Below are 18,066 nucleotides of genomic sequence, written 5' to 3' on the forward strand. Positions count from 1 at the left end.
TCACGAAATTCTAATTTTTTCGTGACATAAAGGTCACGAATTCCCATTTTTCATGATAGATACGTCACGAATTCTCAGAATTCTCAGAATTTCGTGATAAAAAATGTGTCTATTTTATTAATTATTTATGTGTGCTTTATTATAACATATAAAGACAAATAATAGAGAGAGAGAGAGGGGTAGGAGAGAGTGGGGTCAATGAGACATTGACATTTACAAAAAGTAAATAAATAAGGATATAATGGTAATTACATAAATGGAAAAAATGTCAGAGGTCCTATTTGTGACATTTTGAAAAAAAAGTCCAAAAAAATCATTTTCATTTTTTTTACCCCTAGTTTTGGAAAACTCCCTTGAAATAATGCAACATGTCTTCTTCACAATATAAAGCTAGGATACTTCTACTGAAAAAATAAAAAAAAATTACAAAAATGTTATTTTTACGGTGCAAGATTTTTTAAAATAATAGTTATTTTAAATTGTTATAAAAGTAACAATTTTTCAAAGGGTTCATAAATGCAATTGTAAACAATAAATATGCTAAGTTAAATAGAGGAAAAAGTAGTAAACTTAATAAAAAAAAATTTAAACATCAAGAAAAATGAATGTGTATAACTTAAAACACATTATTTTTACAGTAAAAACTTTAATCACGTTACTCTTGCGATAAAATACAAAAAAGGGCTACAAATTACAACTTCAGAAAGAAAAAAAAAAAAAAAAAAAAAAAAAAAAAAAAAAAAAGAGAGATCCCACATACTATGTATATATTAATTGAAAATCTAGAGTTGGAAGAAATGCTACATATTGCTCTCATATAAAACCAAGGTTCTAAATACCGTTTTTGATGGCGTTTCGAACTTTTTGGTATACGGAAAATTGATATGCCGACGAAAAATCGAACGGTAAAAATGTGAAAAAGTGCAACTGATAAGCTGTTTTCAAATGTTGTTTTACATGAAAAATTGAAATGTCGATGAAAAACCGAACGAAAATAATGTTACATAATATGCTAAATATATTATATGTGTATGTGGTGTGTCTGTATCTTTCAATTTTTAAACTTGAGACTCATACCAACCTTATTTTATAATCTTCAATACTTAATTATTTTTACACCAATATAATATCAAATACCAACAACTCGGTAATTTCAATCTATTTATACCCGATACATGTCTATATATAGTTGTATAAATGTGTATATACATATGTATATATATATATATATATATATATATATCTATATAATTTACATGTGACACATTTTTTATAACTTAAATCATAATATTTTATCAATTTATTATAACTATTTTTTATATTGATTTTTATATTAAAATTCCTGATTTACATATCTTATATTAAAACTAATTACAACTATATCGATTATATAAGTTCGCAACTTGATCTAGTGGTTCGCACTTATGCGCTCAAGGCATAGTGCCTGAGTTTGAATCTCAGCTACGCAAAATTCTCTCTAAATGTTAACAAAAAAACGATGGAATTCGGAAAAAACGACAATAGATCGGAAAGCAACAGAATTTGGAAAAAAAACAATAATAAATCGAAAAACGGAAATTCGGCGAAAAACAACAACTAAACAAAAAATAAAACCAAAATATAGACCATACAAATTTTGTGGGCATCTGAAATCTTGTATATAACCAAAATACATGTTACTACGAATTTATTCATTTAATTTTGAGAGCATTGTGAACACATTTATATAGACTTTTAAAACATGAATTTGTATTTCAAAAAAATATATTATGTGCAAACAAAATATAATAATGATATAATTATATTTAATTATATTATAAGTTGGTATTTAAACTTTTATTTAATAATCATTATTTTTTAATTTTTATATTAACGATTTTTTTTTATCAATTGCTAAGACCCCAAAAAGTCAAACCGGCTCTAGATGATCTCAATTCAGAAAGATGAAAAAAAAAAACTTAACTAACATTTAAAAATGGCATCTATTATTCTTCTCAATTAATTAAATGATAAAAATATATTTATATACTTATAATTGTGATAGAAAAATATTTAATCACAAGGTAGAGACATATTCTCAATCTCTCTCTCTCTCTCTCTCTCTCTCTCTTAACAGAGAGAACAAAAAAAAACTCTAATTTTTCTAGCAGTAGTCGTTGTCGCCCCTCTAGGATCCGGATGCAGCCTCTGAGGTGTGCTTCGACCTGGGGGAGCACTTTCTTTTGATTGATTGATTTTTTTTCTTCTTATTTTCATATTCAAATAAAAATACATTTCATTGTGGGTCTTAATCCATTCCAAAGCTTTCTCTGACGGTTTCTCATCCTATTCATGCTTGTGAAACTTCGTCGATTTTCTGGTCGAGGGGACATTTCACAATACCGCAGCCTTAGATCTACCGCTTGTCTCGGGTTGAGGGCTTCAAGTTGATCTGATCGATTACGTGGAGTTCTCGGTAGTGGCCTTATTCGCCACTGGAGAGTGTCGACGTGAAGAGTCTCTTTTTTCTGCGCCTATTGATGTCGAGAATGGTTCATTGTCTTAATTTGGTCTTTGTAACTTTCTTTGCCATGGAATTTGTGTTTGTGTGTCTTTTATTTTGTTATATCGTGTTGGATTTTTTGTTTGGATTAGAGATGGATTAGTCATCGTCCACCATCTCATGTAAGGAATTTTATTAGGTTTTTTCCTATACAGCCAGATGATTTATCCTCTTCATGGTCATCGGACCGTAGTTGAATGAATATTTTCATCAACCATTATGGGTACTTTAAAAGAGTCTTATATGTGTTGAATTTTTTGTGTCTTTAACTCTTCCCGTTGTCGAAAGCAAGCAAAAGATGAACTATTATCGGTACTTAGTGTTAGATTCACTCCAACTTAAATTTGTGGTGTATCTTATACTAAGATATTTTTCTTTAGTATCAATGGGTGTATTACCCGATTATTAATAGAAATTCTATTTTTGTTAAAAAAAATATTTAATCACAAGATGACATTAAGTTCAAAACTAGCTTTCACAAAGTATTCCCAAGTGATAATCGCAACTCTTTAAAAAAAAAAAAAAAAAAAAAAAAAAAACCTTTTTCCAAGTCCTGGATATCAGCTCATTTTTACCCCAAGGCTATCCCAGTTTAAGCATTGGACTAGTTTTTTTTTTTTATCTTAACTTTGAACTTGTGTTTTGTCCGCCACAAAGACTACTCGTATAGGTAGAGATTGAACTCAACTTCTGTTTAAGAAATAGTATGAAAGTACCGCTAACTAGCTGCACTACTCTATTACTGTCTCAAGAGATAATATAGACTCCGTTGCGATCCCGCTTCAGACACTGACGTCAGAATAAAACGAATAATTTGATTATTTTATGGGTCGTTTGGTTTAGTATTCTAAATTTATTTTTGGTTTTTAAATTTTGTATTATAATTCCAATTTTAAATTTAAAAAACAGATTTAGAATTACGTTTCAGAATATTTTAAAATGTTATTTGAACATGTTTTACATTAAATTATTTTAGAGTTTAATTTAAAATATAAGAGAGATAAAATAGAAAACATTTTTTCATTGTTTTTTGTTTTCTAAATAAATTTCAAAAAAAAAACACGATTCTAAATTTGTTTTCTAAATACTATAAATAAACATGTTTTCTAAAAGTGTTTTCTAAAATTTAGAATTAGAAAACAGAAAATAAATTTAGAATTTTAAACCAAACAATCGCAATTCAATGCATTGCTGCAAAATAACCCCGGACTTAGGCAGCCACTATTTTATTTATTTATTATATATAGAACTTTACTATGTCACATCTATCACATTCATTGAATAATGCGTATCTCGCGAACAACATATACTTTGTTTATAACCATGTGTCGATGAAAAATGTATCACATGTGGATGAATGAAAATAGCATATGTACGCCATGCATTTACTTTCAGAACCTACATAAAAATTATGATGTTGACGACCACATAGCGGTGTTGAGCTTGAAATTAATAACGACAAAATAAAAATGTGAAGCATGAATTTGAAATTTGAGCACGACAATGAACCAACACCATTATTTACTATCTGTCTTTCTCTATCATCATTTGCAATAAAATTGCTCTTTCCCTACTACAATTATGACGTGTCATGCATGCGTGGACTAATCACTCGCGTCCATATTTATCAACGTTATTGTAAACGAAATTCATCAAAGTAATTACGTACCTTTGCTATTTACAATACATGTCAAATATTCTATGCTCGCGCTTTTTGCATCTTCGGAATTGGGTTTTGTTTTTTCTTTGTTACAAAAAGAGATGTTATTAAGCTTGAAGTGTATTTGTACTTCTTTGTTTCAATGAATGTGAATATAATAGATATTGCAAACTAATCAATTATGATTTATTTGATAAAATGATGAAGATATAATATCATCACTCTTCCACGTCACATGTCACGTAAACGTGGAAATTGAAGAGAAGCAGATTGAAAGTAGAGTGACACGTCACCAGAAAGAACGTACGAACACAAACCATTAATATGAAAAACGACACATCACAAATGTTAGGCTTTTGTTCCACCGACACTTGAGTTGAAACACCGACCAGCCAGTTTGATTTTGATCTTATATTATATGAAATGTTTATTTAATTATAAGATCTACTAACAAGTACGTTGCTCCAATTAATGTACTTTCGTCCATGGGTGTGTGTACTTTCTACATTTGTAGCTAAATTTAAACTTACATTGAACTTTATAAAATAATTTGAATTATATTTTCCGCTTAATTTGGACGCTAATGAATTAGTAGTTCGGAGACAACAGTAGTAATTAGAATACTAGGTAAGTATAATTTTAAAATATTCAACAATAATTGTCAGTGATCACAAGAGATTAATGTGTAAATTTTATTTATCGAAAACACGACTATTTTCAGGTTGTAAATATTCATGACGTTTCTAATATATTTCAAATTTTATTTACTGTTTTGATATTTATTTAAATTTGTTTGCTTATATGATTTTATTTATAAAAAAATAATCATTAACGCTTTGAATTTTTTTGACAAACTACTAATCTTGAAATAATTTTAAACATGTATAATTTTAGGAAGGTTTGTAACTCCTGTAATGTATTTGTATTGCAAGTAATTTATAGAAATGGGATGTCAAATGTCGTACGGGCCTTTAAAGCTTGTAGGACCACTGCAGTAAGAATAGGCCCAATTACCGAGCCCAAATTTGACGTCTTATATGACTGTCGTTTAACTACAAACAAGATATGTATATTATGTATAAGATCATAATTAAAGAATCTAAAGAAATCCGTGCGAAATTCTTAAATCTAAGTATTCTCTTAATCAAAGACAGACACGGAAAGAGCAACCACTGACACAGTCAAACCGCAATCTCCAAGAACAAAATAATAATAATAATAATAAAGAATCTTACTTTTTAAATATTTAATAGCGCAAAAATCCAAAATGTAGAGCTATTTTACATTGTCGACTCAACATCACTATTTTATCTCTTTTTAAAAAAAAAAATACAGCGCTATTAAATCAATTCTATAATTCCAAGGCATCTTCTTATGATATCATAGCTTATTCTCCATAAACATTGTTAATAAGTTAAAGCTCATTTGGATGGGGAAACAAAATTTAAATAATTGGCAAGTGTTACACAAAGTGAACCACCATTACTAACTAAAGAAAGTCTTGTAAATTGAAAGTAATCATTAATATCCTAAAGTCTAAAGATCCACCGAATTCCTTTCCCATTCTTCTTCCCAACAATATGCCAACACCTCTGATAAAAGCCAGAATCCAGATTTTGGGCGTGAGTGACCATAGTACTAATCCCTTCCAACATCTGCTCCGTCGGTAAATAAATTGGAAAAGCAATCCAACATTTTTACCTCTGATAGCCCCTGATTTCGGTCTCGCCATTGTTATCCTTCAGCCGGCTAACAATGTAAAAGTCTACTTAATGGCGTTACTGCGTCTACTTAGAAAACTTTTTAATTCGGAGTGAATAGTAAAAGTCCCTACATTTGTCCTTTCTCTTTGGATTCTTCAATAACAGTAAATAATTTTTTAGTCGCTATTATGCATGAAAGACATTATTAGTTAGTTCAACTTTATTATATAGCTCGAGCGTAAGATAAATTATCCAACTCTAATCTATAATATAGAATCATATTTAGCCATCATATATTTCGTCACAAAAAAAAAAAAAAAAATCAAACTACATTATAAAGTATAAGCAGCCAAAAGATGCGACAAAGAACATAAAATCATAGAATTAAATCACGGGTTAACTGATATAGACTCACCCACACGGAATCGATGGCCCAAATAAAGTACAGAAGAGAAATAAAAGTCAAACAGTGAGAAAGTTGTAGATACGGTGGTGGTATTAATTAACTAAGTCATAATTAAAGCGTAAATATGAAGAAAGCAAGACAATATGCACAAACATTGAAGCACTACTTAACTCAAGAGCGAGTGAGTGCTGAAAATGCTAATTTCTCTGCACACGTCACGTCATGCCAGGCCACTGAATCGATATTGAGTCTCAAACAACTCCATTTTCTTCTTCCTCGATAATTACCAAACTATAACAACCCATTAACCAATTCTAGATACTCGAGTTGGTACAACAATGTCAAACTACTCGTTCCTGAACAACCAGCTCTCGAAGCCGACCTCGATATTCGGGCTCAGGCTATGGGTGGTCCTCGGAATCTGCGTCGGAGCCGCCATAGTGATAGTCCTCTTCCTAATCTCCCTCTGGTTCACCTCTCGCCGGAACAGCAACAAATCCAAAACCCTCCGACTCAGCGCCGCCGTCCACAAGCCCTCCCACATCAACAACAGTCTCACCATCCCCAACGTCTCCAAGGAGATCCAGGAAATCCCTCAGCCCGACCCGAAGCTCCACAAGCCCGACCCGGCGGCGGAGACGGAGAGCCAGTCCGGCGAGGGGAACAGAATCCACATCGAAATCGGGAAGGACCACCGGATTTCGTACCCGGAGCGGGCGTCTTCCGAGGCTCGCTCCGGCGACCAGGGAGGCGGCGCCGCCGCCGTGCCGGAAGTCTCGCACCTGGGCTGGGGACACTGGTACACGCTCAGAGAGCTCGAGGTTGCCACGAACGGCTTCGCCGACGAGAATGTGATCGGCGAGGGTGGCTATGGGATCGTCTACAGCGGGATTTTCGAGGACAATACTCAGGTCGCCGTGAAAAACTTGCTCAACAACAGGTTCGCTTTCAATTCCGGGAAAAAAAATCATTTTTTCTTATTTAATTTTCAATTTTGTTTAATTTAGGGTTTCTCGTTTTTGTTTGTTAGAGGCCAAGCTGAGAAGGAATTCAAAGTGGAGGTTGAGGCAATTGGGCGTGTACGGCACAAGAATCTGGTGAGGCTGCTTGGTTACTGCGCTGAAGGAGCTCACAGGTAATTATTTTGATTTTGATTTTGATTTATTTATTTATTATCATTGTTAATATTTGGTTTTGTGTAATTAATTTAGGATGCTTGTGTATGAGTATGTTGATAATGGGAACTTGGAACAATGGCTTCATGGGGATGTTGGGCCTTGCAGTCCTCTCACATGGGAGATTCGGATGAATATACTTCTTGGCACTGCAAAAGGGTAAATTTTTATTTTTTTTGTTGGTTTTGTTAAATAAATAATGGAATTCAAAACAACTAAATGCTTATGTGAAATAGGTTGACATACTTGCACGAGGGTCTGGAGCCGAAGGTGGTCCACCGTGACATCAAGTCGAGCAACATCTTGCTTGACAAGCATTGGAACCCTAAAGTCTCCGACTTTGGCCTCGCCAAGCTTTTGGGCTCCGACAGTAGTTACGTAACCACTCGCGTCATGGGCACTTTCGGGTCGGTTTTTGTTTTCTAGAGATTTTCGACGATTATTTTTTTAATTTTTTTTTCGGGTTTTAAATGGGTTTATTTTTTTCTTGGATGCAGATATGTAGCTCCGGAGTACGCGAGCACGGGCATGTTGAACGAGAGAAGCGATGTTTACAGTTTCGGGATTCTTCTTATGGAGATTATCACGGGTCGAAACCCAGTTGATTATAGCCGGCCACCCGGTGAGGTACTATTTTATCAAAACTCGCCACATTCCTTTCGTTAATACTTGTTAGAAATCAACCACGAAGAAAAAACTATGTGCAGACTAGAGGAATTCACTATGTTGGAAAATTCGGAATTATCTCACCGCAGACAATAATTTAATGTCTCTTATAATATGAACAATGATTTTATTTTTTTTTATTTTTTTTTTACAGGTGAACCTTGTTGAGTGGCTTAAGACGATGGTCACGAACCGAAACGCGGACGGAGTTGTGGACCCGAAGTTGGCGGAGAAGCCGTCGTCTAGGGCTCTGAAGCGGGCCCTACTCGTGGCTTTGCGCTGCGTGGACCCCAACTCTCAGAAGAGGCCCAAGATGGGACACGTCATACACATGCTCGAAGCCGACGAATTCCCTTTCAGAGATGTGAGCTTCGCTTTTCACTCTTTAATTTTCTAATTAAAAAAAATGCCCTGATTGAAAGACGTAACATATCTATCGCTGTACCTTTCTTTCTTACCCTTTCGAGCCGAACCCTTCACACATGATGTATCACCATAGTAGCTGTCTCATGACTTCACAATACTTAGTTTGAGCACTCGGTCCGAATATGGCTAAAGCCCAAAAGAGTGCTCGAGTTTTATTCAAGAGAATCTAATAATCCTTGTTTGAGTCCTCATTATTTTAGCGATGTAAGATTCTTGGCGAAGCGCCGTGATTAAAAGCGGATTATGAGTTGGCATTAACGATTACTAGATCTCGAAATGATGTCTCAGGATCGAAGGCCGGGGCGGGAACAGCGGAGCAGCGTGGCGGCCAAGAAGCATGTCAACGAATCGGGGGATAGCAGTGGCTACGAAAGCAGTGTCCAAACAAGGTCGACGATGTGGAGAAAGAAACAAGACGAAGAAGAATCACTAGCCTAGCATGAACAAAGGTGAATCAAAATGCCCTGTTTTTCTCTACTTTCTGTATATTTGCTGTCATTTTTCACAGTGAGGTTTTTTTTTTTTTTTTTTTTTTGGATTTGTTTCGTGTCATTTATTCCACTGGCTGTATGTAATATATAAGTACATGGTGTATTTTTTTTTTAATTAATTTTTTTTTGTTTACTCCTTCATGGACGAATTAGATTTTGTAGATGTTATAGAATTACTATGATTTCATCGTTGTGAGATTGTCGATTACGCTTTAAAACAGAGCTTGTGAAACAAAGTCATCCATTTACTCGTATGAAAAACTTTTTGACACTAATGCCATATTTACCAACTAAAGAGTATCCACTCTGTGAAGAGTCTTCTTTCATTTGTTTCCCTTCTTACCAATAGACTCATAAGCTTTGAAATATCAAACATTGTGGTTGTGGTGTTGAATTTTCCCATATTATTTATTTGCTAGAGAAGGCTGATCAGTTGACATTGCGGTAAAAAGATTGTATAGTCTCTTTCTAATTGGACCAAATTCTTCTTCTTTCCCCTATCAGCTAGTAGAATTAGATATATTTTATTTTATGTATATAATTTATCATGGCTGATTCGTTTTTATTTAATACTAATCTATTTCACCGACAGAGAACCAAATACATCCACCGATAAGATATTGTCACAATTTGAGGAGAAAAAAAAAGGGTCAATATCTAATGTTCCGCGAGCTTAACGGAAAGAGGAAGAAGAAAAAATAAGGGAGAAAAAAGAAAATAAAAAAAAAACATAATGTTACATCATGTAGGTCTAGAAATAAAAACATGTATTTATTTAAGAGAGATGATAATGTTTAGCTTCATTAAAGAAGATTGCGAAGAGAGACACACAACTTTTTGTGCAGAGAGAGTTTGGTGGGAGATGATTTGGAACAAGAACAAATTTTTGTGGGTCCCAACTATTCCATGGTAAACACTAATTATTAAATTAAAAAGGCTCCACCAAGTCTGTGTTGTGACCGTCATCGAAGAAGATTCTCTTACGGCAAGGATCGGATTGTATGAATGAACGGCTTTCATATTTGGATTTTGGACCCCTTCAATTATGGCATTTACTGCTTTTGGCTTTCCACACAAAAGTTTCTCCTCCACTATGGTCGTATCGTATTTGCACTGTTAAAATCATAACAAATAAGTCTTGATTTCAATGTTGCGGGCTCTGCCTATTTCTTCTACCCAACTATCTGTTATGATCCTTTTTGTTTTCTTTTTAACTTTTTAATAGAGATTGGAGTTGATACAGCATTTTGGGTTAGAATACAACATAAAGAGATGAATTTGTTCCTTGCGAACTGACAATCAGAACGAAGTGTTTTGTTCCGAGAATGGTCGGAATTCTAGCCAAATCGGAGCGAAGCTTTCTATTCACGGGACATTTACAAAAAAAAAATGATACTATTGATATGTCTCTAGTTCAAATACTACTGCGATAACATCATAATAGGATAATATGAAAAGCAAGAAAACATAGACATGTAAGAAATCCACGCTCGAAAAAAGCACGAATCGATGAGATTAGTACCATATGTCGAAAAATTAGTTATAGTTAGAGAGTGTTCAAAAACTTAGAGAACCCGTATAGAAAAAATAACAAATCCATATCGTTAATTGAAAATTTATAAAATTTTGTTATCGGTATCGGGACTGCTCTTGTCATGGATGGATTCTTGGAATTTAAAATCTTATTGCATCTTAAGTTTTTGTGTTCGGTCAAATCCATTCATATAAACAAATTTTGAAAATTTGTGTATGGCTATTTTAGAGTAGGATGCTACTTCAACTAGATAATTTAGTTCCAATAATGGCATTATTGACACAAAGTGAGGTCCTTCACCCCAAGCTACAACAGCGCATATGTTTTGATTGCCTAGAAGAACCAGGACCAGCCATCTCACAAATCATAATATTCCGATCATTGGTATTTTGGGATTCTTTAAAAATAAAAATAAAAATTCTAGACCTCAGAATTATGAAAAATCAATGCTTAGGTTTGATAGTTACCAACTTATGAAAATAGATTTTTTCACCTAACATAATAAACCATTTCAAACATAATTCTCATATCATTCCATCACTTCTCGCTCCCAATCTCACTTACTCTCTCTCAATCTCTCCCAATCCTCACAAATCTTGACCTTTGATATGTTTTGGAGGAAAATAAAATAAATTAAAAGAACCATTTTTTTCGTTTTATTGAAGAAAATATTTCATTTCAATGGATTTTATTCGATTCAATTGGAATTCATTAGATCTCATCCGATGAAACCTAAGGACATCAACAACTCATTCGAGAGTCGTTGTTGCCCCTGAAATTTTAATTTTTGAAAATCGAATCCGATGAAATATTTATTGTTACAAAATAAATATAATGGTATTTTCCTTTCAAAGCCTATTGACTTCTCAAGTTTAAAAAAATAAATAAATAAACTATATCAGATACTCCAACACTATTTTTTGTGTGAACTTCAAAGATTTAATGGCCCATTATCATCATGTCTCTCTCACCTTTGGGCCTCACCAATACGACAAGTGGTGTGTGGAATGTGGTCACGTTGAAACCCATAAATATGAATATTGGATGCAATGCATATAAACTAGGTAGGGTTTTAATAAAGTATAAACACACACACACACATATATACAGTATTTTATCCTTTTAAGATAATTTTATTTATATTCTTCAAAAAAAAAAAAAAAAGATAATTTTATTTATACGGAAATCACTGTATGTTTTAGTAAATATACGTGAACGTGACATCAGTAGCCTCTTCATAATTTTTGTATGAGGGTGAGAGAGAGAGAGCAATCAATCTGCATCATTTATTATTTCAAGGAAAACGTTAAACGATTATATGCTGTCGCTAAGAGTCGATTATCATGTTAATATCATGTGACACTTACTTGTTTTGATGTATGACAAAGACAAATAACCATTCTCGTGACTCTGATCTATCAATTATATGTAAAATCAGAGGGCTAAATATGTGAAACTCTTACCGCAGTATAACATGTGAATTTAACCTTAATTATACCTCTTTTTATTTAGCCTGGAGTATATATGTCTACCATATGGGTTTGGGTGGTTTTAAGCAAGTTGACGAAGTTTTAAAAGAGACCGTTAACTAACATAATAACACTATGGTATTAAGTTTATATACCGCCATAACCGTCCGTCACATAATTTTACTATTTTAGTTAATGTATTTTGGCCACATATGATATTATTTGCATACTCTTGAGTCTTGACTAACAACATCAAAGATATCGGATTGGAATAGACACCAATGCAAGTGCTATATTATACGTGTTACCAGGCCAATTTTCACTTAATTTGCACGAAAAAAGATGAAGAAGATAAATGAAAACAACTTGTATAAAATAGAACACAAACCCTCGGGAAAAATATGGTTATACTAAACGTTGAAATAAAGTATAACCCCTTGATGTTATATATGATCTTGCCAAAGCTTCTGTAACAGCACTTATAATCATGTACCATCGTCTTTTAAAAAACTTTAGGCGATGAAAATAATAGGTATAGTTGATTTTTTTAGTGTATAGTTGATTTTTATCAACCAATGTTAATTGAAAATATACCAGGTATATCAGAATAATCACGTCGTCGAAATATTTATATTGGCACCAAATTTATTAAAAATAGAGATTTAGATCATGAGTTATGTAAAATAGAGAGGATATTTAATTTATAAAAATGATTGTTAACTTTATTATATTTGAGAATTGGACTTGTATCTAAATTCACATGTATAGTGATTAGAAAATAGAACACTATAGTTAACTAGCCAAACTATCTAAAGACATACTTTGGGTGGAACTACCTCCCATCATTCATATAAGGTCTCTTTTTGTTTGAATTGAGTTCAACCCAACCCTCGAAGTTAAATATTTAATGTAATCGGATTATACATTATATGTGTAAATGTATGAATAAAAATTGTTAAAAATAAATAAAAATTGTTAAAAATAAATAAAAATTTACTAGCCAAATTAAAATCCAAGTACGTATATTTTGTAAAATAGTCATTAACTAAAATAAATAGAATAAATTTGACATAATCAATCTAATTAAATTCCAATTAAAATTTAAAAAGAAAAAAATAATAACGGAAACAAATTTATTGCAAAAAGAAAAGAAAATAATCATAATGCAATTTACAAGTTAATTGTCACAACATTAAAATTGCTATTTATTTTACGATATCTACTTTGCAAGGTTGTCAATAGACGATCAGTCTATCTAATTTATGTAGAAAAAGCTTAAATCATAAACATATGGGCATTTTAGAAATATGGTTAAAAGCAAACTTTTTTTTTTTTAACTCATGTTTGTCAAACTATATAAATATAGTCAAACTGACTGATAAGCAAAAAAAAAAAAAGTTTGATTTGCCTTTATCTATTAACAAATTCATCACTTTCTCTCTCCTACTTTTTTCCTACATTTTTTTTTCCATAAAACTTCAAAAAACTATATCTATCTCATATGAACTCGAAATTGAGTGATTCCAAATCCTACGGATTCGTGGTACCGAGATCTTCAAAAATAGATATATTGTGTTTGATGAAAAATCATGTTTAATGCAATAGATGTAAAAAAAATCACGTTACAGTCTTAGACATGGAAATAACTGAAAATTTTCGGAAATCATCTGGAAATAAATGGAAACGTAAACATGATGCATTTAAAATGATTTTTCATCAAATATAATGAGTTTATTTTTGAAGATCTCGGCGCCACGAATCTGTAGGATAATTTGGAATCATTCAATTTCGAGTTCGTATGAGATAGATATGGATTTTTGAAGTTTTGATGCAAAAATAAATGTTTGAAAAAAATAGGAGAAATAAAGTGACGAATTAAAAAACAAGATAGAGAAAGTGACGAATCTAGAAAAAAAAACGTTATATTTATTTAAAGACAAATATGGAATTTTAATCTATTACCTCTAGTGTCAATTAATAGAATTGACTATTTTTCTAAAACTCTTTAAACGTGGGCTAAATCCCAAACTTTGAGTTTAAGATAACCTAGTTAATTACAAAATTCTAAACATATCCATATAGGGATACTACAAAAATGACGTTTTAATCTGTAAAATAACAGCAAAAAAGATAAAAGCAATTAGTGTTAAACCGTTGTAGAATTTATAGACATAAATAGAAGTTTAAGAATTTATGATTGTGATTACTACTGTGATTCATATTTAAAAATATGAAGTAAAAAATACTTTTTTTTAAGGTTTTTCATAAACATTATCTGTTATTCTCTAAAGGTTGAAATATATTTTCTTTTTTTATTCTTCTGCGTCATAATATTTGACACAGCATCAAGGAATATATATATACTTTTTACAAACTTCAAATGAAGACAAGAAAACAAAACAAATTCCTTCTTTTTTTCCTCGAAAAACAAATTCCTTCTTTTGAACTAGTTATTAATGATAAAGACACGTGTTTGTTAAAGCCACCGTAGATTATATCGACAAGCACGTCTTCTTGCCATTTTTTTTTTTTTTTTTTCTAGCCCCTTCTTCTTCTTCTTCTTTTTTGATCGAATTCTAGCCCTTCTTTTAACTAGCGTGTTTTTAGTATTCCATGTGTGCGTGTTACTTTGCGGTCCATGAAATTGAAAAGAAGAATGCCATTGCCCACTATTGATATGAAAATCCACCTCCACCGATCAACGACCAAAATATTAAGCATGAGCTAGGTTTGTCGCTTTATCAGCAAGGGACGATTCTGATTAAGTCAACGAAAGATAAAGCACATATAGTTATAAGTCACTCTTGATCAACACCATTAAAATTAAATTCAGAAAACTTAAGAATGCACGGATATTTCAATTAAGATGAGGAAAAAAAAAATCATAAAATCCCGGGCTCATCTAAAAAAAAAAAAAAATCCCGTGCCAAGCAATCCCTAACAACAACTTGCATGGTGTTATTAATCATGGTGGGTCGCACTCCCAATAGTAGCGAGTTATGCCCAAAATGAAAAGTAAACTAAAAATTCCAAAAAAAAAAGAAAAAAAGAAAAGTAAACTAAAAATTCCAAAAAAAAAAAAAAAAAAAAGAAAAGTAAACTAAAGGCGAAAGGAAGAATCTCTCTTCTTTGAGATCCCATACTTTTGGGATAACATTTACTAATTAACCATTACAAATACTTATATAAGTGAGTTAGTACAATAACTTCACACAACACAAAGCCTTGTCCCATTTCCATTCCATGGCTTTGCATTATCTCTATCGCAGTCTCTACTTATTATTCCTTTCGTTCTTAGCCATTTCATCGGCAAATGAGCTCCAAAACTACATAATCCACATGGACTCGTCAGCCATGCCAAAAGCCTTCGCGGACCACCATTCCTGGTTCGTCTCCACACTCTCGTCCCTCTCCGAACCCAATTCAGATGAGACCAACCACGCTAAGCTGATCTACACCTACACTCACGCAATGCACGGCTTCAGCGCCACGCTGTCCAGCTCCGACCTCGACGCCGTCAAAGCCTCTCCGGGCTATCTACACTCCACCAGAGACGCCCGGATTAAACCCGACACGACTCACTCCTCGAAGTTCCTCGGCCTCGACGGCTCTGGCTCTAACTCCGGCCCCGGCGCAGCGTGGGCCGAGTCGGATTATGGCGAGGGCGTCATCATCGGGATCCTCGACACCGGAGTGTGGCCGGAGAGCCGGAGCTTCTCCGACGAGGGAATGCCGGAGATACCTCGCCGGTGGAGAGGCAAGTGCGAGCTATCACCGTCGTCGGCGTCGTGCAACAAGAAGCTCATCGGCGCGAGGTTCTTCAACCGGGGACTCCTCGCCGCGAGCCCTAACCTGACGCTCTCGACGAACTCGACTCGCGACACGGAGGGCCACGGGACCCACACGTCGTCCACGGCGGCGGGGAGCCACGTGGCGGGCGCGTCGTTATTCGGGTACGCGGCGGGGACTGCGAGGGGCGTGGCGCCACGCGCCCACGTGGCGATGTACAAGGCTTTGTGGGCCGAGGGCGGGGTTTCGTCGGACATCATCGCCGGGATCGACGCGGCCATCGGCGACGGCGTCGACGTCCTCTCTCTCTCCTTGGGGCTCGACGGAGTCGCTCTCTACGACGACCCCATCGCCGTCTCGACTTTCTCCGCCGCCGAGAAAGGGATCTTCGTCGCCACGTCGGCCGGGAACGAGGGACCTTTCTACGCCTCTCTCCACAACGGCATTCCGTGGGTCATGACCGTCGCCGCCGGGACCATAGACCGGAGATTCGAGGGCACGCTGAGCCTCTCCGGCGGCGCCTCCGTCTCCGGACCGGCTCTCTTCCTGGGGAGCACCACCAAGACACGTGTCCCCATCGTGTTCGCCGGCTCGTGCGGCGACCGGAACCAGCTCAAGAAGCTCGGGAGGAAGATCGCGGTTTGCGATAGTACTAACAAGAATAATAAGAACGGCACGTCGCTGGGCGAGCAGTTCAAGAACGTCGAGTCGGCGAAGCTCCATGGCGGCGTCTTCATCACCGACGACGTCGACGATCTCGAGCTTTCCGTCCAGAGCTCGTTCCCGGTGATATTGCTCGGGACGAAACACGGCGAGACGGTGAGAAGCTACATAAAGAGCGGGGCTCACAACGGGAAGCCCAAGGCCAGCATGGAATTCGGGAAAACCGTGCTCGGGACAAAGCGTGCTCCGATGGCCACGAGCTACACTTCTCGAGGCCCGTCCCCGAGCGTCCCGGCGATCCTGAAGCCCGACGTGATGGCTCCGGGGTCGCTCATCCTCGCCGCGTGGCCGCCGAACATCCCCGTCGCCACCGTCGGCCGCCGGAATCTCTACTCCGAGTTCAACCTCCTCTCCGGGACGTCCATGGCGTGTCCCCACGCCGCCGGAGTCGCGGCGCTGCTCCGGCGAGCCCGGCCGGAATGGAGCCCCGCCGCGATCCGGTCGGCCATCATGACGACGTCTGACGTCACCGACAACGCGGGGGACCCGATAAAGGACATCGGAAAAGGAGACGGTCCGGCGAGTCCGCTGGCGATGGGTTCGGGTCACATCAACCCGAACAAAGCCCTGAACCCGGGTCTGGTCTACGACGCCGAGAGCGAAGACTACGTGAGTCTCCTCTGCGCGCTGAACTACACGAAAGAGCAGATCAAGACGATCGTAACGAGGTCGTCTTATCGTCGCGATCATCTCTCGGACTGTTCCGAGAGGAAGAGACCCTCGTCGCTTGACCTGAACTACCCTTCTTTCATAGCCTTCTTCAACAACGCGAACGAGTCTCGGACGGTGGTGGCGAGGGAGTTCACGAGGACGGTGACGAGCGTGGACGATGGGCGGTCCAGCTACGTGGCTCGCGTGACGGCCATGGAAGGGTTCGAAGTGAGCGTGGTTCCGGAGAAACTGTCGTTCGGGAAGAAGGGAGAGAAGAAGAGGTTCAAGCTGAGGATAGAAGGTCCGAGGACGATGAAAGAGACCGTCGTTTTCGGTTACCTCACTTGGGTCGGAAATGAGCGCGTCGTTAGAAGCCCCATTGTGGCCACGAGGCTCGATTCCAAGCCGCTGATTAATCACTCTAATCATATTTAAACAAAACCACAAAAATGTGTTAAATATTTAATTACCTTCTTAAGTACATGATTATCATCATTATCTCTGCTACGTATTGACAAATGACAACCAAGTAGCCAGAATATTTTATATAACTGGATAAGTTTTTATTTTTCAATTCTTTTGTGCGCGTTGAATTTAATGTAGCATGTTAAATCATGGCATTATAATTGAAAAATGATTGGAGACAACTATTAAAAATAAAAGCAGGAGGAAATAAAGGTTCTGGAATAATTGTACATATTGAGGTTGTTTTGAGGACAAAAGGCGAGGATAACGTTCCTTTGTGTGGTCTCTGACTCTCTGGAATATATAATTTTACTCTTTTGGTTGAGTATTTCATAGATCTATGTATAGTCAGTCACTACTAACTAA

The 18,066-nt window shown here is 36.0% G+C and overlaps 2 protein-coding genes across 3 annotated transcripts; both read left to right on the forward strand.

Annotated features, from left to right (window-relative positions):
- The first annotated feature begins 6,428 nt into the window (after positions 1-6,428).
- LOC149392077 (putative serine/threonine-protein kinase At1g01540) lies at positions 6,429-9,260 on the forward strand. 2 transcript variants are annotated; one of them, XM_089620248.1, is made up of 7 exons: positions 6,429-7,251; positions 7,342-7,446; positions 7,523-7,645; positions 7,723-7,893; positions 7,984-8,113; positions 8,307-8,516; positions 8,847-9,006. In XM_089620248.1, exons 1-7 carry the CDS (start codon positions 6,650-6,652, stop codon positions 8,856-8,858), a joined length of 1,353 nt encoding a protein of 450 aa, XP_089476374.1. In that variant the 5' UTR covers positions 6,429-6,649; the 3' UTR covers positions 8,859-9,006. The 2 variants fall into 2 exon arrangements, with proteins under 2 accessions (XP_089476374.1, XP_089476373.1); XM_089620247.1 differs by having other exon boundaries at positions 6,433-7,251; positions 8,867-9,260.
- A 5,915-nt stretch (positions 9,261-15,175) lies between these two features.
- Positions 15,176-17,984, forward strand: LOC149392078 (subtilisin-like protease SBT1.9). The gene has a single exon (XM_089620246.1). The coding sequence runs from the start codon at positions 15,316-15,318 to the stop codon at positions 17,668-17,670; it is 2,355 nt and encodes a 784-aa protein (XP_089476372.1). The 5' UTR covers positions 15,176-15,315; the 3' UTR covers positions 17,671-17,984.
- Positions 17,985-18,066: the final 82 nt, after the last annotated feature.

Source organism: Urtica dioica, chromosome 7, assembly GCF_054948205.1.
Source record: "Urtica dioica subsp. dioica isolate 48M chromosome 7, U.dioica_male_clone48M_v1_H2, whole genome shotgun sequence".
Classification (NCBI taxonomy): domain Eukaryota; kingdom Viridiplantae; phylum Streptophyta; class Magnoliopsida; order Rosales; family Urticaceae; genus Urtica; species Urtica dioica.